This window comes from Paramisgurnus dabryanus, chromosome 24 (genome assembly GCF_030506205.2).
Source record: "Paramisgurnus dabryanus chromosome 24, PD_genome_1.1, whole genome shotgun sequence".
NCBI classification, from domain to species: Eukaryota; Metazoa; Chordata; class Actinopteri; order Cypriniformes; family Cobitidae; genus Paramisgurnus; species Paramisgurnus dabryanus.
In genome coordinates, this window is record NC_133360.1 from 8,478,275 (window position 1) to 8,499,102 (window position 20,828).

At 35.7% G+C, this 20,828-nt stretch overlaps 1 protein-coding gene across 1 annotated transcript in view; it reads right to left on the bottom strand.

Annotated features, from left to right (window-relative positions):
- zranb3 (zinc finger, RAN-binding domain containing 3) overlaps positions 1-20,828 on the bottom strand; it is an 81,732-nt gene that overhangs the window by 13,151 nt on the left and 47,753 nt on the right. The window contains exons 10-15 of the mRNA XM_065244577.1: positions 19,584-19,703; positions 18,193-18,372; positions 17,616-17,780; positions 16,728-17,130; positions 9,842-10,078; positions 6,512-6,618 (exon numbers count right to left, since the gene is read on the bottom strand). Coding sequence (XP_065100649.1) covers positions 6,512-6,618; positions 9,842-10,078; positions 16,728-17,130; positions 17,616-17,780; positions 18,193-18,372; positions 19,584-19,703 — 1,212 coding nt within the window. The remainder of the gene's footprint in view (positions 1-6,511; positions 6,619-9,841; positions 10,079-16,727; positions 17,131-17,615; positions 17,781-18,192; positions 18,373-19,583; positions 19,704-20,828) is intronic.

Sequence of the window (20,828 nt, forward strand, 5' to 3'; positions counted from 1 at the left end):
ATTATTATATACAATTATAAATATTTTCACTGCAAAAAGATATTTTCAAGAAAACAATTCTTAGTATTTTTGTCTTGTTTTCAGTAAAAATATCTAAAAAATCTTAAATTAAGATGCTTTTTCTTGATGAGCAAAACGACCCAAGAAAATAAGTCTAGTTTTTAAACCAAAAATATCAAATTTAAGTGATTTTGTGCACAAAACGAGCAAAAAAATCTGCCAATGGGGTAAGCAAATATTCTTGAATTTAGTGTTTAAAAAAATCTTTAAGATTTTTTGCTTACCCCATTGGCAGATTTTTTTTTGCTTGTTTTATGCACAAAATCACTTAAATTTAATAATTTTGGTCTAAAACTATACTTATTTTCTTGGGCCGTTTTGCTCATAAAGAAAAAGCATCTTTATTTTTACTGAAAACAAGACAAAAATACTAAGAAATTTTTTCTTGAAAATAATTTTTTGCATTGTTGTCTGGTAGTTATTTATGCGAAAGTAACATATTTAATAATAAAGTCGGTATAGTCTAAAATAAACTAGTCTTTAGCTGCGTTTCCATTATAGATTTGCACAAAACTTGATATTTTGTGATATTTACTAATGTCGATAAAAACTTGCGAAATGATGGCAATTTCACCAATTGACGATATGGGACTAAAACATATTTTTTCTTGCGCAATAAGTCATTCCACACGTCACGTCTACAGATGTTGATATCTTTGCTAATATCACATCCACCGCACAAGCCTTTATTTTTAACCGAAGGAGACGTAACAGTATTATCCAAACATTTGGGATTGGCAACATATAGTTTTTTCTTAGAGGTAATTGTAGGATGTAGGAGTGTTTTTCAAACAATATTGGCAAGGAAAGCCTCTTATACTTAGGAGCAGACACGTATTGAGGTGTTTCTGGGACGTTTTAGTACATCCAACGTTATCTTCAAATAATTATGTGACTTGCGTACATCAGGTGACCTAAAAATGGGTTTCCTTTGCAGTTTTGCAAAATACATGTGAGCGTAATGATGCGTTCACACCGGACGCGGAAAAGGCAGCAAGCGCAAATGATTTACATGTTAAGTCAATGCAAAGACGCGAATAGGCATCCTACGGCGCAGTAAGCCGTCTCTTCTGCGTCTGGTGTGAATGCACAGTAACGGTGCATTCACACCAGACACAGAAGAGGCGGCAAAAACTCGCAGTTCGTGTGTAGGTGGACGCTTGAACACTTAGGGCCCTATCTTGCACCCAGCGCAATTGACTTTGTCAGTGACGCATGTATCATTCGTATTTTGCACCGGCGCAGAGCGGGTTTTTCCCTACACAGACGCACGTCGGCAAACTAGGGAATGAACTTGCGCTCCCTGGGCGGTTCAGCGCAAAAAAGGAGGCGTGTTGCGGCGCAAACCATACCTGATGCTATTTTGCAGTTTCAAAAAACAATTGCGCCACTGACCAAAAAAAAACAAGTCTAAAGTCAGTGGCGCGTTGCGCGTGGTTCATTATGCTATTTTAAAGGTGCATGCTTAACTATAATGTTGTAATGTGGTGATAGTTTTTATTTATTGTGTGGCGGCGTTAAAAAATTCTCATGCAAATAACGATAAAAATATTTTCATAAGTTTGTTGTGTGGCTGTATTACGTTTATTTTATGTAAATAATAATTAAAATGTTTTCATAAAAAACCTTAATGTATTTGAACTTGATTTGTAAGTGTACTTTGGGGTTGGACCTTGCTTGCGTTTCTTGGGTCCGATTTCAAAGCCCCCAAACCCTTTCAGCGGTGAGGGTGGACGCAGATCTGTCTAGAGGCAGATCCACCTCCCGTTACACGGCGTGCCCGATTTATGCTGGCAAGCTTGGGATTCCCCCGTCTCCTGACATCATTGTAGCGCTTTGCGCAACGATGGGGATGCCAGCTGATGAGATAATTGTGGCTATTTCCTCTCACGCCTGTTTAACCTACGCTGATTTGGGCGGGTTTCTCCCATCCCCATACAAAACAACTTCTATGTCTTTGACTGCTCTTACAAGAACGTCGGTCTCCTCGGCTGTGAACCGCTCCTGGCGTGCGCCTGGTAAATCGGTCATAATAATAGCAACCCGCCATGGAACTTGCGCCCTTGCATTTTAAGGGAATGTTGGCTAGCGTTCTGATTGGTTTATTTGACGTTACGCCCAAACCACACCTATGAATAATGAACCTACTTCAGACCAACCCCTTATTGATTTGCGCCTGGCACAAGAGTTATTTCTCCCGTCGGGAAAATAGCAACAGCGCCCAAGATCCGCCCACAAACTCACTTGCGCATTGTGCTTCGTACTTGCGTTTCAGATCGTTAAAATAGGGCCCATAGAGTTTAATCGGTTCATTTGCGCGTGAAAGTCGCACGTGAAATTCTAGTCATTCGCGCCTAAATTCACGTAAAGGGAGGGGTTTATATAGCTCAAATTGAGTAAACGTACCAGATTGTTCGACCTCACTCACTTGCTTCCAAACAAGATCCTTTTAATTCCTGTACAAGTACGAAGATGTCTCATATAGCGATGATGATTGTCCTCCATTGTTGTATTGTTTTTCTGCCTCCCTCACTTCCTGTAATCACATCACTGCTAGAGCAAGCTCCTGATTGGTTAAGGTGGCGCGAAAATCCGCCAAAGTTACGGATTACGCGTCAACGCTCAATTTGTGCATTTCGCGCCATTCGCGCTTAACGCGCTGGAGAATGCCTATTCATGTAACAGCATGTAAATCACTCGCGCTTGCGTCCTCTTCCGCGTCTTGTGTGAACGCACCAAACTTTTTGGCGATATATAATTGACAAGTTTCCAGTGGCTGTATGTTTAATTCGCAATGTCAATTTGCGCAATTTGGCAGGTGATGAAAACAGCCTGCAGTGTTGCCAAACCTGAAAGCTACTGAACATCTAAAGGTGTCTCACAAGGTCACCACAAAGACGTTCGATACAGGGCTGCTAGTTTGTTAACATACCGCTAATAGCCAAGTACCGGTCTGCTTCTGGTACAAACAGCTCGACAGGCGTCCCTAACGCCCATCTGCAGGGAGCGACTCGGGCCTTCAGAAAATATTACATTTCCAGCCCACGGCAGGTCTGCGTTCCATATCTTCCTCTGTCTCTCTTAAACTCTGTCATTCATCACCGCTGAGCTGAAATAGCCTCAGGAAGAGCTCTTATTAAAAAACTAACCCGGATAATATTTCTCAATCAAAGTCTATTAGAGGCCCTCTGCCTATATCTGCTTCCACTTAATTCAGTTGCACCCAACTGCAAGAATTCTGTCTTTATACAAACAAGGCCTGTTTGATTTTGACTCTTTCTTCACCCTTTAGATGAAAATCATGCATTTAGGCCTCTAGATCGAGATTTAATGGAGATTTAAGGGACGCGAGTCTGTTGTCAGAGTTCGGCTGGTTTGGTTAATGCGACAGCCGTTTTTGTTTTTTAGCGTTAACAGGTTTTCTTAGGGTTTGGGATTAAAAAAGGACAAATTTACAAATGAAATGTCTCAGAAAGGCTTGCAATCTTGCCTCTGTTTTTTTAAAGGGGACATTTCACAAGACTTTTTTAAGATGTAAAATAAATCGTTTGTGTCCCCAGAGTACGTATGTGAAGTTTTAGCTTAAAAAAATCATATAGATAATTTATTATAACATGTTAAAATTGCTACTTTGTAAGTGTGAGCAAAAATTTGCAGTTTTTGGGGTGTGTCCTTTTAAATGCAAATGAGCTGATCTCTGCACTAAATGGCAGTGCTGTGGTTGGATAGTGCAGATTAAGGGGCAGTATTATCCCCTTCTGACATCATAAGGGGAGCCAGATTTCAATGAGCTATTTTTGTACATGCTTGGAGAGAATGGTTTACCAAAACTAAGTTACTGGGTTGATCTTTTTCACATTTTCTAGGTTGATAGAAGCACTGGGGACCCAACTATAGCACTTAAACATGGAAAAAGTCTGATTTCCATAATATGTCCCCTTTAAAGTCACAATAAAACGGAAGAAGCAACTGTCTTATTTTATCTGTCGTGACGTATATCTGAGTGAAATGACTTCTGAAATGAGAAAAAAGTAGGATGGGACTTGAATTTGGATCATTGCTATTTGCTAATCGCTGCAATCTTTTCCCGGGCCTTGCCCTCCTGGCATTCCTCGTGACCGGAAGTAAAGATAGATCGTTTCGAGGAGGGGATGATATTTGTGCTTTTGATTAAAGTTTATGAGGGCACATTCGTTTTTAAAAATAATAAAGCTTATAGATAAGCCATTTGTAAAAAATACCACAATATTCCCCCCAAAAATAAAAGTTTTTAATTCAACGCTGCAAAAAATGGCTTTTTTACTTAGTATTTTTGTCATGTTTTTAGTAAAAATATCTAAAAAAATTTTAATCAAGATGTATTTTCTTGATGAGCAAAATGACCCAGGAAAATAAGTCTAGTTTTTAGACAAAAAATATAAAACTTAAGCGAATTTGTCTTAAAAAAAGCAAAAAAATCTGCCAATGAAATAAGAAAATTTTTCTTGAATTAAGTGTTTATGATAAAAGCAAACTTATGTAAAAAAAATTATTCCATTGGCAGATTTTTTGCTTGTTTTAAGCACAAATTCGCTTAAATTTGAATTTTTTTGTCTAAAACTAGACTTAATTTCCTAGGTCATTTTGATCATCAAGAAATGCATCTAAATTTAAGAATTTTTAGATATTTCTACTGAAAACAAGACAAAAATACTAAGTAAGAAATTAATTTTTTGGCTTAAATAAAGATGCTTTTTTTGATGAGCAAAACGACCCAAGAAAATAAGTCTAGTTTTTAGAACAAAAATATCAAATTTAAGTGATTTTGTACGGAGCCCCTAAGGGGACATGGAGCAAAAATTAAATAAAGTTTAGTTTCATGTGCTCACACGAAACTTTCATGTGCAGAATTTCTTTTAAAGTTTCGTTTCGCGTGCTCATGTGAAGCTATCGCGCGAGCACATGAAACTATCGCGTGCTCACCTGAAACTATCTCGCGCGCACATGAAAGCGAAAGTTTCACGTGTGCGCTCGAGTGTTTCACGCGAGCACGCAAAACTAAACTTAAAGAAAAAATTCTGCACATGAAGGTTTCGCGTGAGCACATGAAACTAAACTTTAGATTTTTTTACTCCAATGTCACCTTAGGGGCTCGGTAATTTTGTGCATAAAACAAGCAAAAAAATAAAAAATAATTGCCAATGGGGTAAGCAAAAAAAATCTTAAATATTTTTCTTAAACACTAAATTCAAGAAAAAATTCAAGAAAAATTTGCTTACCCCATTGGCAGATTTGTTTGCTTGTTTTATGCACAAAATCACTTAAATTTTATATTTTTTTGGTCTAAAAACAAGACTTATTTTCTTGGGTCGTTTTGCTCATCAAGAAAAAACACCTTACTTTAAGAATTTTTAGATATTTTTACTGAAATTTTTCTTAAACATAATTTTTTGCAGTGTGACTTTAAAACAAAGCCTACACTGCAAAAAAAGATTTTTTTACTTTGTATTTTTGTCTTGTTTTAATTATAAATATTTAAATATTCTTAAATCAGGATGCATTTTCTTGATGAACAAAATGATCTAAAAAAATAAGTTAATGGTGTGAGCAAAAAATCTTTTTTCTTAAACACTTAATTCAAGAAAAATGAGCTTACCCCCGTTTTTTGCTTGTTTTAAGCACAAATTAATTTAAATTTTATATATTTTGTCTAAAAACTAGACTTATTTTCTTAGGTAATTTTGCTTATCAAGAAAATACAAATTTTTTAGATATTTGTACCAAAAACAAGATAACATACTAACTAATAAAGTCATTTTTTGCAGTACATACACCAATTATAAATGAACAAATCAACCACATTAACAAATAACATCTACAGTAGCTGAACTAGAAAATAAGTTTTGTCAGAAAAACAAAAAAAGGAGAATTATTGTCATCTTCTCCAAAATGGTTCCTTAATGCAATAATGCAATGCAATCCCACAATGCACTGCAAAACAATCAAAACCCAGCATGAAAACGCCCAGCGTGCTGTGCTTCAGGATATGAACATACTGAAAGTAAATGTACGACTGATAGACTATTGTGGGGGAAGTTTATGTATAAAATCAGTTTTGTGTATAAATGTTAAAACACATTTTCTTTTGTTGCACTCTGGCCTTTGTTTTATTTAAACAAAGCCTATGGGCATACACCAGACTAATTATACATTAAGTTAACTAACAACATCTACAGTACCTGAACTAGAAAATAAGTTTTGTCAAAAAAAGGAAAATTATTAGCATCGTCTCCAAAATTGTTCCATAATGCAATAACGCAATGCAATCCCACAATGCATTGCAAAACAATCAGAAAGCAGCAAGAAAACGCCCAGAGTGTGTACTGTATGTAAATTCACTGTACAGTAGCATGCATCTCTATGAGAGGAAGACAAAAAGTCCAAGTGATTTGAGTTTTATTGCATTTCGTACCTTGTCGTAGATGTAGATCCTGTCTGTATTTTTGCTGGCGCAGAACTTTAGACTGTCGTACACCGGAACGGAGTCGTCCGGCTGCTTATAACCGGGATCATCATTAGCTATGGGAGAGAAAAATAATGTCGAGATGAAGTGACAGGGAAAAGTAAGAACAAGAGAAAAGGATATGATCATTACAGTCTGCACCAGCGGATGATAAAGGTCAGGTGGTACAGAGCACAAAATCCCTCTAACAGCGCTAACGAAGGCTGAAATTCAGGTACGAAATGACCTGAAACGATCCCACTGTTCTTAAAATTTACCATGCGGATTTCGTCCCACACAGCTGTTCTGCATTAATTTGGGTCAGGTTTTCTGTACAGAAACCCCATGAGGCTTACTTACCAGCACCTTACAGTGGTCTAAAATAGCCGAGCCGTAGCTGGTCGACCAATCACGTTGTGTTATTAGAGCCATTATGTGTACTGTACGCTGGCGAGAAGTGGGAAATGTGTGTGTGTCGTGTCATAAAGGTAAAACTTAAGAGAAACCCAGCAGTATGCAGAGTGTGTCTGAAAATTGCACTTTTTTGACAAATTGCGACGTTTCTACGAATCGCGCCCGCTATTATCTGCATTTCACTCATATGCGCTATTAGCTGCACAGTGGAATCGTTCGTACGTGCTTATTTTGTCACGTAAGGCTAATCTTAAAAGAACGGTTCATTATTTACTTGCCCTCATGCCGTTTCAAAGCTGATTTTCTTTCTTCTGTAAAACGTGACGGGAGATCCCTGTCATTTCTAGATGAGGAACATGTACGGTGACCAAATTCGTTAAGAGATGGTGTGCCTATTTCATAATGACTGACTGCCAAGTTTGATTTACGTGGAAGCGTGAGAAAGAAATTTGGGCAGTATGGTTTATAAAATTGAACTGGAATTATCCTTAAATATATTTTCTTACCGTTAAAGGCGGGGTGCACGATCTCTGAAAGCTAATTTTGACATTTGAAATCACCTACCTGTAAACAAACACACCCCTACCCCAAAAGAATCTGGACCTTCTTTTGATAGACCCGCCCCACACATACGCAATCCAGGCAATGATGTCGGTTAGGAGACATGCCCCTTACTGCTGATTGGCTACAAGTGTATTTTGGTACTCAGCCTGACTCCCTTTTCCAAAGCGTTTCTCATAAATCATGCACCCCGCCTTTAACGAAACTATTATAGTCACTGAATTTACATATATGTTAATATTATAAATGTATTGCTGAAACACATTACAAAAACTGTGAACTGTGCAGTACCGAATTTAGACCATTAGACACTTTTTCTCCATTTCTGAGTTCAGGATTTTTTGTGGGCGGGCCTAAAATCATGACTCGATAACGCAATGGAGCCATAAAGCAAGGCCTCGCCCTTAAAGGAAGAAACAACAAAGTTTTTTAATATTTTACTGTGTTTTTACCTCAACTTAGATGAATTAATAAATACCTATCTTTTCTCAATGCGTGCACTTTTAATCTTTGTACAGCGCTTCTTGAATGTGTTAGCATTTAGCCTAGCCCCATTCCTATGGCTACAAACAAAAGTTTTATTTTGTGCCACCATACTTACTCGTGTAACTCCTCATGTAACAGTCTTTAAATAGGGAAAACATGGAAGTTTTTGGTGGCTTCTAAATTCATCCTTGTTTGGATCCATAGGAATGAATGGGGCTAGGCTAAATGCTAACACATTCATGAGGTGCTGTACAAAGATTAAAAGTGCACACATTGAAAAAAGATAGGTATGTATTATATAAAAAATATGCACAGCAAAAAATTACTTTCTTACTTAGTATTTTTGTCTTGTTTTCAGTAGAAATATCTAAAAATTCTTATATTAAGATTATTGATAAGCAAAACGACCCACAAAAATAAGTCCGGTGTTTAGACCAAAAATATCAAATTTAAGTGATTTTGTGCATAAAACAAGCAAAAAAAATCTGCCATTGGGGTAAGCAAAATTTTCTTGAATTTTTCTTGAATTTAGGGTTTAATAAAAATTTTCAAGTTTTTATTGCTTACCCCATTGGCAGATTTTTTTTGCTTGTTTTATGCACAAAATCACTTAAATTTGATATTTTTGGTCTAAAAACTAGACTTATTTTCTTGGGTCATTTTGCTTATCAAGAAAAAGCATCTTTATGTAAGAATTTTTAGATATTTTTACCAAAAACAGGATAAAAATACTAAGAATTTTTTTCTTGAAAATCATTTTTTGCACTGTAACAAAGCCATTTTTCTGCAGTGTTGAAAGATACAGCAATTTTCCCAAAAGTGGGCATGGACACTCCAAAATTTTAAACAATCCATTATTTTATTTACCTGGCAGTTTTTATCATTCAAATTCGTCTGTTTGGTTAACACACTGCAAAATGACTTTCTTACTTAGTAATTTTGTCTTGTTTTCAGTAAAAATCTCTAAAAATTCTAAAATTAAATTTTTTGATAAGAAAAATGACCTAAGAAAATAAATGTAGTTTTTAGACAAAAAAAAATAAACTTTAAGTAAATGAGTGCTTAAAACTAATTCTTGAAATAAGTTTACTTTTTTCATAAACACTTATTTTAAGAAATTTTTTCTTATTCCTTTGGCAATTTTTTTGCTTCTTTTAAGCAAAAATTTACTTACATTTTTAATTTTTTGTCTAAAAACTAGATTTATTTTCTTAGGTCATTTTGCTCATCAAGAAAAAGCATCTTAATTTAAAGGAGTAGTCCACTTTAGAAATGGGGTCCATTGACTTTTTATAGTAGGAAAAAAATACTATGGAAAGTCAATGGGCCCCATCTATAAAGTGGACTACTCCTTTAAGAATTGTTTGACATTTTTACTGAAAACAAGACAAAAATACTAAGAAAGTCATTTTTTGCAGTGGTGTGTCGTATCGAATTTTACACAGAATTTAACGCATGTTTTTATTTAAACCCTTCAGACCTGATTTTTCAGGTGTATAATCACTGTGCCTTATTTTGATTGGTTGATCATCATTTTATTGGATGTCCATTCCGGTGGACGCAGGGTCTGAAGGGGTTAAATTGACTTTCCATGCATTCAGGCTATGCATTGTATCAGTCTGTGAATGACCTTGAACTCAAACTTTGGTGCTCCACATCTCTCTCATCATTACATTATGAAACTTTAACCTGAATTTCACAGACAGGATCACACATTTTCTCCTTTTGTATTCAACTAAATCAAGTAATGTATAGGTTTGTAACAAAATATTGTAGTGTACTGTTCCTGTAAGGTAGCAAGTTAATGAAGTGAACACTAATAAGTGTTTGTGATCCAACCTGGATCGCCATTGATGTGTGTTCCTGGAGTGAGCTCGTCCTCCTGTTCTTGCGTTTCATAAGCTGTATGTCCTTGCATTTCCGCCCCATCCTGATTGGTCCGTTGGCTCGATTCTGGAGGCTGTGTAGTGCTGGTGGTGGATTCGCTATCTGGGACACCGAGTGCAGCCGGCCCACGTTCGCTGTCAAAGGCAGAAGAGGAGGGGTGGTCCGGTAAAGAGGAAGGTGGGGTGGAAACTAGCATAGAGACAGAAAGAAAGAGGGAGGGTGAGTTACATTTATGGGGTCGTAAATGACAGAACGGTCACATGTGCGGCGATGATTCAATTGATCGATTCTCAAGACACGGATGTATTTTCGTTAATTAGGGCCTTCGTGTGACGGGTTCAAGTACAGAGAGGGCCATACCCATAATTCCCAGCAGCAAAGGTATCAGCGCGCCGCTGTTAATATCTCGCTAAGGCCGAGCATGCTGGGAAAAGAACAGATGCTGTCTGTTTTGCGTTTGACTGATTTCCTTCCCTCAAACCAACAGATTCACATCCCTGCCATATGGCGCAACGGGACGCAGCGAAAAAAATCACGAACTATGTTTAAAATCCTCCCTCGCACCCTTCCATCTTCAAATGCATTATCTGTCTTGTGGCTGTTGTCTCACTGCGTCCCCGTGGGGAGGCGATTGTCAAAACGTGACGGGGGACTCGGTTCGTAAAGGCGAAGTTTGACGCCGTCAGGACCGAGAGATTTGTTTGGATGTGCGAGGCTGCAGACGAGTTTTGATAATTGCGTTCGTCTTGCTTTGAGCTTCGCAGGGGCCGCTAATGAATTTCCACACCTCTAATTTGCTCGTTCGCTTTTCTACCTCTTCTCTGTTTCACACCATCCCTTCTTGTTTTGCGTTACCCTTTCTTCCTCCCTTTCTCTCACCCTCTCTTTCTCTGAAAGGTCTCGTATGGATCTTCTGAAATGTCAGCTGAATTTGTGAGAAGCCGAATGAAAGCTCCACTGCTGTGCTGTCTCTTAACGAGCGGGCTTGTGGAAAGAAAGCCAGACAGTGGCTAAAAACATCTCCCGCTGCGTATCTGAACCCTCATCACGGTCTAAAGTGGTGCGCTGCGCCACCTTCGTGGCCGAGAGTCCAGGGTGGACGGCTCAAAAGCACTGCATCCGTAAAACGCCAATTTTGCATTTAATTCGGAAATTAAAGCAGAAGCAATTTTTACAGATGTCCGAATTGTGTTGTAAATAGTTAAATAGCCCTGGAATTGATCTAAACAGTCAAACTGATGCATTATGGGAGTTTTCGGTTTCGGAAAAACAACGAAAATAATATGCATTAGATGTTTACAAAACACCAACGTGAGGACCACAGATGTGCCGCAAACGACTACGGTACTTTCCGGACTATAAGCTGCACTAGAGTATAAGCCGCATCATTCAAAAATGCGTCATTAAGACGAAATAACATATATAAGTCGCAGCGGACTATATGTGCGTTTATTTAGAAAATTCTCGCGGCTGTAGACGGTAATGTTGTCTCTTGCCTCATAAATATCAAAATTAATTCATACTGACTTACAAGGCGCACCTGGCTATAAGACGCAGCAGCAGCCAAGTTATGAAAAAAAAAACGCGGCTTATAGACCAAAAAATACGGTAAACGAAGTCCAGCGTGAACGACTATAAGTATAATTCCTAAAAATAATAATAAAATAATAATTCCTTCTTTAAATGTGTTTAAAAATATATTGCGATGTAAAATGAGTGAAGTATGTTGCTGTTTTAATTAATTTATATTTACAATTAATGTTTTTTTTTAGTCTTGCTTGTTTAGAATTTGTTTCGTGTATAATTTATGTGAACTTTAAAATAAGGCCATCTTGGCCAGGACTCCCTGGAAGAAGAGATTTCTTTAATCTCAATGGGACCTTCCTGGAAAATATAGGTTAAAGGATTAGTCCATTTTCTTAAAAAAAATCCAGATAATTTACTCACCACCATGTCATCCAAAATGTTGATGAATGTAAAAGAAATTATGTTTTTTGAGGAAAACATTCCAGGATTTTTCTCATTTTAATGGACTTCAATGGACCCCAACACTTAACAGTTTTAATGCAGTTTCAAATTCCAGTTTCAAAGGACTCTAAACGGTCCCAAACGAGGCATAAGGGTCTTATCTAGCAAATGATTGTCATTTTTGGCAAGAAAAAGAAAAAATATGCACTTTTCGTCTTCCTCCAGTCATGTGAAGCGCCAGCATGACCTCACGTAATACGTCATCGCGTCAAGAGGTCACGAATGACACATGCGAAACTACGCCCCAGTGTTTACAAGTGTGGAGAAAGAGGACCGAATGATACAAATTAATGTCTCTGTGTCAGTTTATTGTATAAATTGGTCCGCAAATGTGCGTTTCATTTATGTAACACGTGATCTTTCCGCGTCATTACGCAATTACGTGAGGTCGCACTGACGCGTCACAGGACCAAAGATAGACGAGAAGTTGTGGTTTAAAAGTGCATATTTTTATTTTTATTGTCAAAAAAGACAATTGTTTTGCTAGATAAGACCCTATGTCTCGTTTGAGATCGTTTAGAGTCCTTTAAAACTGCAATTTTAAACTGCATTAAAACTGTTAAGTGTTGGGGTCCATTAAAGTCCATTAAAATGAAAAAAATCCTGGAATGTTTTCCTCAAAAAACACAATTTCTTCTCAACTGAACATAGAAAGACATCAATATTTTGGATGACATGGTGGTGAGTAAATTATCGAGATTTTTTTAAGAAAATTTATTAATCCTTTAAATAAAATAAATAAATAAATAAATAAGTCCATGTGTAAATGTTACGCTATTGTTTTGAAGGACACAAAAAGCAATTCATCTATAAATTTGATATAGTGCACAAATACACAAATGTTTAAAAAAAAAGTAAAAATCCTGGATACTGCACAATTCGCACATTTGTTGTAAGTAGCCACAAAACCCAAGCGTTTGTAAGCACTCCTATTCATTACAAAAAAAAAGAAAAGTTATATTATGCTGGCAGCAGTGCAGTGCATCATGGGAGTTTTTAGAGGAACGCAACGAATAACATAAAGAAAACAGTCATAAGTAAATCTTTGAACGTCAGTGTTTAGATCATTCTGTGTACTGTCTAAATAAAAGATGCTTGGCATTTCTCAGCAAACTAATCTCAAGTGAAATCTTGGTATGTTTCCAAATCACAGCCTTTTGCGCTTACTTTGATCGGTAAATGTGTGTGTTTGGGAGCTGATATAAGACGCCACCACATATCTGTTAATGTTAAAGTCAGGCAGCAAACCATGCAAAAATGTAATGTTGACGTTGTGCCCAAGCTATGCGTCTTGTGTATTTTAACATCAACGTCGTACAGTAAGTGAGAGCAAGCCGAACAACTCACAAATGAGTTGACAAACAGCGAGGTAAATGTGAAAATGAGCACGAGAGAGAATAGGTGTTGGCTTGTGCGTTTATTCACGCGAGCTTGTCGATCGTGACTAATTTCGCAGACAAATCACACCAAACGTCATTGTTTTTAACGCCACAAGTTGTGACCTTTCATGAAGAGGAAATAGTTTATATAAACGAAAATGCATTGTTTAGGGTATCTAAAGTGTAATAGTGAATTTAAAGGGACAGTTCACCCTAAACATTTTACTTTTGAAAAATGTATAGTGAGAATTAATCACATATTTTTTTTACATATTTCCAATTTTTGTATTTCACAGAACAAAAAAGTTAAACAGTTTCGGGATGATACAAGGGTGAGTAAATAATGGTTTTCATTTTTAATAAAAAAATTGCTTGGCTTTCAACACTTCACAAGACACAAGCACACACACAATATATGCAGCAACAGCTGTCCCTGTGTGTGCTTATATTGTCGTGTTTTATTTGGAATCACCAGACTGTTGTCAGAGGACAGATTGACGCTCTGATCGATGGCATTGGATTTGATGGCGAAAACAAAGCTCGTGAAGATTTCACAAAGTTTTCCAGCGGTGACGCTGAATGAAAGCGGCATTCTTGATTTGACAGGTGACAAAATCCATTCCGCCTGACTGTGGCCGTGATAATGAGTCATTTTCGATGCGATCTATTTCTGTCGTTCGGCGTGCACGCCTTCTTTTTTCTTTACGACATTTCTGCCTGCCTTTCGTCCTTGTTTCTTGTGGAGCTTTTGGAGGGAGATGACACGGGGGAAGAAGGTTTTGACATGATTTTACCAAGGATTGGGTACTTGGATCAGATCTTCTTTTTATAAAACTGATCAAACACTGAAGGGTCCAAAAGCCTGAGACCACATTTGAAAATCTGGAATATGAAATCTCTACTTAAACCTAGAAAAAAATAAAGTTTTAGGGTTTTTAAAAAGTTTAAATGAAGAAACATTATGACATTAAATCAGGGTTTCACAAACTGGGGTTCGTGAACCACTAGGGGGATTGCAGGGGGTTTGTGAGTTAAACAATGTATAAAGTACTTATAATTAAATTATAAAATGCAAATAATTGATTTTAAAATAAAAAAATCTAAATAAAACATTTATTAACAAAGTAGATTTTTACCAACAAAAGATATATTTTATTTGTTTAATCTGCATGTCATGTGACGATTACAAAAAATGACTAGATAAGGTAATAAGAACAATAATTATGTAAAATACTACTGATAAAAAATGTATAAATAAATAGGAAAAATAAATCAAATAAATAAAAAAAGATTTAAATATCCAAATGCTATTAAATTAATGAAATATTTACTTAAAATTTAGTAAATAATTTAGGTAAAGGGGTTTGGCTGACAAAAAAGTTTGATAACCCCTGCATTAAATTAAGATTTATTTAAAAAAATTCGGTCACTGATCAAATAAAAAAATTGTGCTAACTGCTACTAAAGGATCAGATTTCTTGGCTTTCATTAAAGCACACAAGTTAATCTTTGGATAAATCCTCAATGCATGCTGGGAAAAAAATGGGCTATCAAGTCCATACCAGCTCAAATGCACTCAAAAGACAGAGAGATACCAAAAACTAAAACATTAATCTTAATTTTTGTATTAAACTTTATTCAGAGTTGTTCAATAATAATGTTGTAACTTTTCTATTAAACTTTATTCAGATTCGTTTAATAATAAAGTTGTAATTTTTCTATTAAACTTTATTCAGATTCGTTTAATAATAAAGTTGTAATTTTTCTAATACATTTTATTCAGTTTCGTTTAATAAAAACGTTGTCATTTGTCTATTAAACTTTATTCAGATTCGTTTAATAATAACGTTGTAATTTTTCTATTAAATTTTATTCAGTTTCATTTAATAATAACAGTGTATTTTTTCTATTAAACTTTATATAGATACGTTTAATAATAATGTTGTAATTTTTCTAATACATTTTATTCAGTTTCGTTTAATAAAAACGTTGTAATTTGTCTATTAAACTTTATTCAGATTCTTTAATAATAAAGTTGTAATTTTTCTATAAAATTTTATTCAGTTTCGTTTAATTATAACGTTGTAATTTTTCTATTAAACTTTATTTAGATTTGTTTAATAATAAAGTTGTAATTTTTCTATTAAATTTTATTCAGTTTCATTTAGTAATAACAGTGTATTTTTTCTATTAAACTTTATTCAGATTCGTTTAATAATAACGTTGTAATTTTTCTATTAAATTTGATTCAGTTTCGTTTAATAATAACGCTGAAATTTTTCTATTAAACTTTATTCAGATTCGTTAAATAATAACGTTGTAATTTTTCTATTAAACTTTATTCAATTTTGTTTAATTATAACGTTGTAATTTTCTATGAAACTTTATTCAGATTTGTTTAATTATAACGTCGTAATTTTTCTATTAAACTTTATTCAATTTTGTTTAATTATAACGTTGTAATTTTCTATGAAACTTTATTCAGATTTGTTTAATTATAACGTTGTTATTTTTCGATGAAAATGTATTCAGATTCGTTTAATAATAACATTGTAATTTTTCTATTAAATTTTATTCAGTTTCGTTTAATAATAATGTTGTAAATTTTCTATTAAATTTTATTCAGTTTCGTTTAATATTAACATTGTACTTTTTCTATTAAACTTTATTCAGATTCGTTTAATAATAACGTTGTCATTTTTCTATTAAACTTTATTCAGATTCGTTTAATAATAATGTTGTAATTTTTGTATTAAACTTTATTCAGATTTGTTTAATAATAAAGTTGTAATTTTTCTATAAAATTTGATCCAGTTTCGTTTAATAATAACAGTGTAATTTTTCTATTAAACTTTATTAAGATTTGTTTAATAATAATGTTGTATTTTTTCTATTTAAATTTATTCAGATTCGTTTAATAATAACGTTGTAATTTTTCTATGAAACTTTATTCAGATTCATTTAATAATAACGTTGTAATTTTTCTATGAAACTTTATTCAGATTTGTTTAATAATAACATTGTAATTTTTCTATTAAACTTTATTCAGATTTGTTTAATAATAACGTTGTAATTTTTATATCAAAATTTATTCAGATTCGTTTAATAATAACGTTGTAATTTTTCTATGAAACTTTATTCGGATTCGTTTAATAATAACATTGTAATTTTTCTATGAACCTTTATTCGGATTCGTTTTATAATAATGTTGTAATTTTTCTACTAAACTTTATTCAGATTCATTTAATAATAACGTTGTAATTTTTCTCTTAAACTTTATTCAGATTCGTTAGAAACATTTTAACTAATAGTCTCAGACTTCAAAAAGAATTCAAAAAGCAGTTTAGTCCTTTTAAAAGCATTTCAAACCCTGTACTGACATGTAAAACAAAACAGACTTATGTAATAGGCAACATGTGTGCATGCATCACCTCTCTGCAAGTTTCGTGGGGTCTCGCACATCTCGCAGCGTAGCAGCAGTCCACTGTTGGAGAAGGTGCACGTCACACAGCTCCACTTCTGATTGTGGCGTGGAGCCTGCAGTCCTGTGGAGAGCCTGCGGGGGGCGCACAGAGGCGACAGGGGGCTTTTCTTACCCCTGTTCCTTGACAAGGGGCTAACCTGTTTTAAACGCTTCATCTGCGGGGAAAAATCTTCTCCTTCGTTCAAAACGGATTTCCGGATCTCTGGGGTCTTATTAGGCTCCGCCCCCTCCGGTAACCGAGCATGTGGAGGGCTCTCGGAAGACTGTTCGCCTGTTCTTTTACGTTTCTTTTCTTTATTTCCAGAAGGAGAGAAAAATGAGCGGATGTCGTGCTGTTTTTCTTTTTCGAACTGCGGAATAAGAAAATGCATTTTAACAAAATGTTAAAGTCACAATGAAATTAAAATTAAAAACTTTTAATTTTTTTGGTATATTGTGGTATTATTTTTACAAATTACTTATCTGTGAGCTTCATCATTTTCTTTTAAAAATTCATTCATAATCTTTAAATCAAAACGTGAAAAACTATATCTCTTTATCTCAAGTCACGAGGAATGACTCGAGATATTTCCCTGACGAATTCAAGTCCCTCCCTTCCTTTATTTCTCATTTCAGAAACAGTTTCACTCGGATACAAGTCACGACGGGGAAAATAAGACAATTGCTACTTCCGTTTCATTGTGACATTAAATAAAGCTAGCCACTTAAATTTGATCGTGGGTGGTTGAAATATCAGATGCAAAAGTGATGCAACTCATTTCTAAGTGTTTGGAGGCCCAGTCATCTTTACATCATATTACTTTAATTTGCAGCAATACGAAAACTTTCTGCTTACGTGAGAAAAGAAAATGGCGTCCTTGTCGTCTCCCATATCGCCTACTGTAGCATCGCTCGGTGTCCACGCCTGCGCAAAGTTCAGGAAGTCCCATTTCTCCTTGTCTCCCTCCTCAGCTTTCAAATACTCCTTCTTGCCGTTCAGAGCGCTGCCTGTTACGGTTTCCTGTCCAATATCATTTATAATAAACTTGACATATGAAAGCAATATTGCATACATTTCAAACAGCTGAGTCCTTATTTTACACTGCAGATCTTGAATATTGTGCTGCCACTCCATGTTACATCAGCACAGGTGAAATGAGGTCTTGCACAACTTTGCAAATACAATTTATATAAATTATTTTAAAAACTAGGCCTGCTTATAAATTCGCCATGAAACTGAACAGGGAATTTAATTGCATCAAGTAGGTCAATTGAGCCAGACGGATCCAAAACACCTTGTCAATGCATCAAGTTTTTTTTTTAATATGCTGAAATTCGTTTTTTAATTTTGCATTCGCACAAGACAACCTTCAACGTTTAGTACATCAGCATTACACTCATATTCAAAAAAGGTTACGGGACTACAGATTTACCTTTCTGTTCAGCATTGCCCACATGACGGTGTCAAAGGTTCCTTTGGCGATTAGGTAGTGGATGTGTACGGCGATCGTCTGTCCTATACGGTGTGCGCGGTCCTCCGCCTGTTTAATGTGGCCCGGGTTCCAGTAGAGCTCAGCAAAGACCACGTGAGATGCAGCTGTGAATGTCAGACCCTAAACAGAACCGGATATGTCATTTATAATATTAAAGTAATATTTGCATAATAATATTTGCATGTTATACAGAACATTTAATAAGGTCATTTTATAGATTGGCGAAGATTGGCCTGATATAATAAACTATAATTCAATAAACATGAGGTTGAGGAGTTAGGAGATTGGTGTCGGGTACGCAAAAAAATATTTTCAAAAATACTAAGTAAGAAAGTAATTTTTTGCAGTGTAATCTGATGTAAAAAAATTAAAGAGCACCTATTGTCCGATTCACGATTTTACATTTCCTTTGGTGTGAAGGTGTGTATTAGTACATGTTAACGATATGCAAAAGGCACAAACCCCAAAGTAAATGATCACTCAAGTTTCGTCTACAAAATAAATATACAGTAACAGCGCAGTCTTCAGGTGAAGCAGTTATCAGCAGGAGTCTACAGAAACGTGTAAGTGTATTTGATTTTAGACTTGTGAAGTTTTAGCGCAGTGTCGTTGCTAAGAAACGCTCTCTTGTTTACCTTTGTCTCACGTGCTGCAATTCGCGTTTGTCTTGTGTGTCCTCGCGTGCGTTAGTGTATTACAGTAAATACAGTAGTAAATACAGAGGTGACGTCTCCGAACCACATCGTCTTAATACCGGGGTGCCTCAAGGCTCTGTGCTTGGACCGCTGCTCTTTTCCAAATACATGACGTCCCTAGGCTCTGTCATTCGAAAACATGGCTTTTCCTACCACTGCTATGCAGATGACACTCAACTGCACTTGTCGTTTCACCCTGATGATCCAACCCTCTCTTATGTACCCTCTCAATCACTGCGCTCTGCCACCGAGCGACGGCTTGTGGTGCCATCTCAAAAAGGGAAGAAAACACTAGCGCGAAAACCACGTGTTTTTAACAATAAACCACGCAAACGCATTATATTATACCAGATGCACAAAATAACGTTTTTTAGCAATGAAATAGGTGCTCTTTAAGGTATAATGTACCATGATGTGATAAGGTTGTAAAGTTTGGTGTGGTGTAATAAACCATAATTCAATGATAATGGTTGGTTGAGGAGTTGTATCAGGTATAATGAAATGTAGTTTGATGTAGATTATTTCTGAGGTATAATAACCTGTTTGTGAGGTTTGGTGTGGTGTAAGAACAATTTAACAATGAGGTTGCATAATGGGTATAATGAAAAGTAGTTTGAGGTTTATAAGGTTGAGCACCTGACCAGCTGCCTGTATGCTTAGTATGGCCACACGTGTGCCTGGATCATTCTGAAAACGATGGACCAGTTGGATCCTCTCGGCCGATGGAACGCTGCCATCAATACGGATATAACCAGCCTGTAGGGAACACAGGAAAGAGAGAAGGCAAAGTCACAGTGTCCCAGCAAGACAGCATCGAGTAATAAAACCATGTACCAAAACATAACGACAACAGTGTTGTGCAAACGATACAAAAGATTTAAGAAAATTTGACAAACTCTTTTAAAGGATTAGTCCATTTTCTTAAAAAAAAAACAGATAGTTTACTCACCACCATGTCATACAAAATGTTGATGTTTTTTTTTTTGTTCGGTCGAGAAGAAATTATGTTTTTTTGAAGAAAACATTCCAGAATTTTTCTCATTTTAATGGACTTTAATGGACCCCAATAATTAACAGTTTTAAATTGCAGTTTCAAAGGACTCTAAACGATCTCAAACGATGCATAAGGGTCTTATCTAGAGAAACGATTGTCATTTTGGTCAAGAAAAGTAAAAAATATGCACTTTTAAACCACAACTTCTCATCTTCCTCCGGCTGTGTGACGAGCCAGCGCAACCTCACGTAATTGCGTAATGACGTTGAAAGGTCTCGTGTTACATAAATGAAACGCACATTTGCGGACAATTTTAAACAATAAACTGACACAAAGACATTAATTAGTATCATTCCACATACAACGACGTCAGAACGGTCCTCTTTCTCCACACTTGTAAACACTGGGGCGTAGTTTCGCATACGTTATCCGTGACCTCTTGCGCGTCACAGGACCGAAGGAAGACAAGAAGTTGTGGTTTAAAAGTGCATATTTTTTATTTTTCTTGTCAAAAATGACAATTGTTTCACTAGATAAGACCCTTATGCCTCGTTTGAGATAGTCCTTTGAAACTGTAATTTTAAACTGCATTAAAACTGTCAAGTGTTGGGGTCCATTAAAGTCCACTAAAATGAGAAAAATCCTGGAATGTTTTCCTCAAAAAACATAATTTCTTCTCGACTGAACAAAGAAAGACTTCAACATTTTGGATGACATGGTGGTGAGTAAATTATCTGGATTTTTTAATGAAAATGGACTACTCCTTTAACCAAAGGGACTTACAGTGTTTCCTGGGATCGAACCAACAACCCTTTGCACTGCTAACGCTATGCACTACCAACCTAGCTCCAGGAAAACGTATATACTAATATAATACTTTATTAATA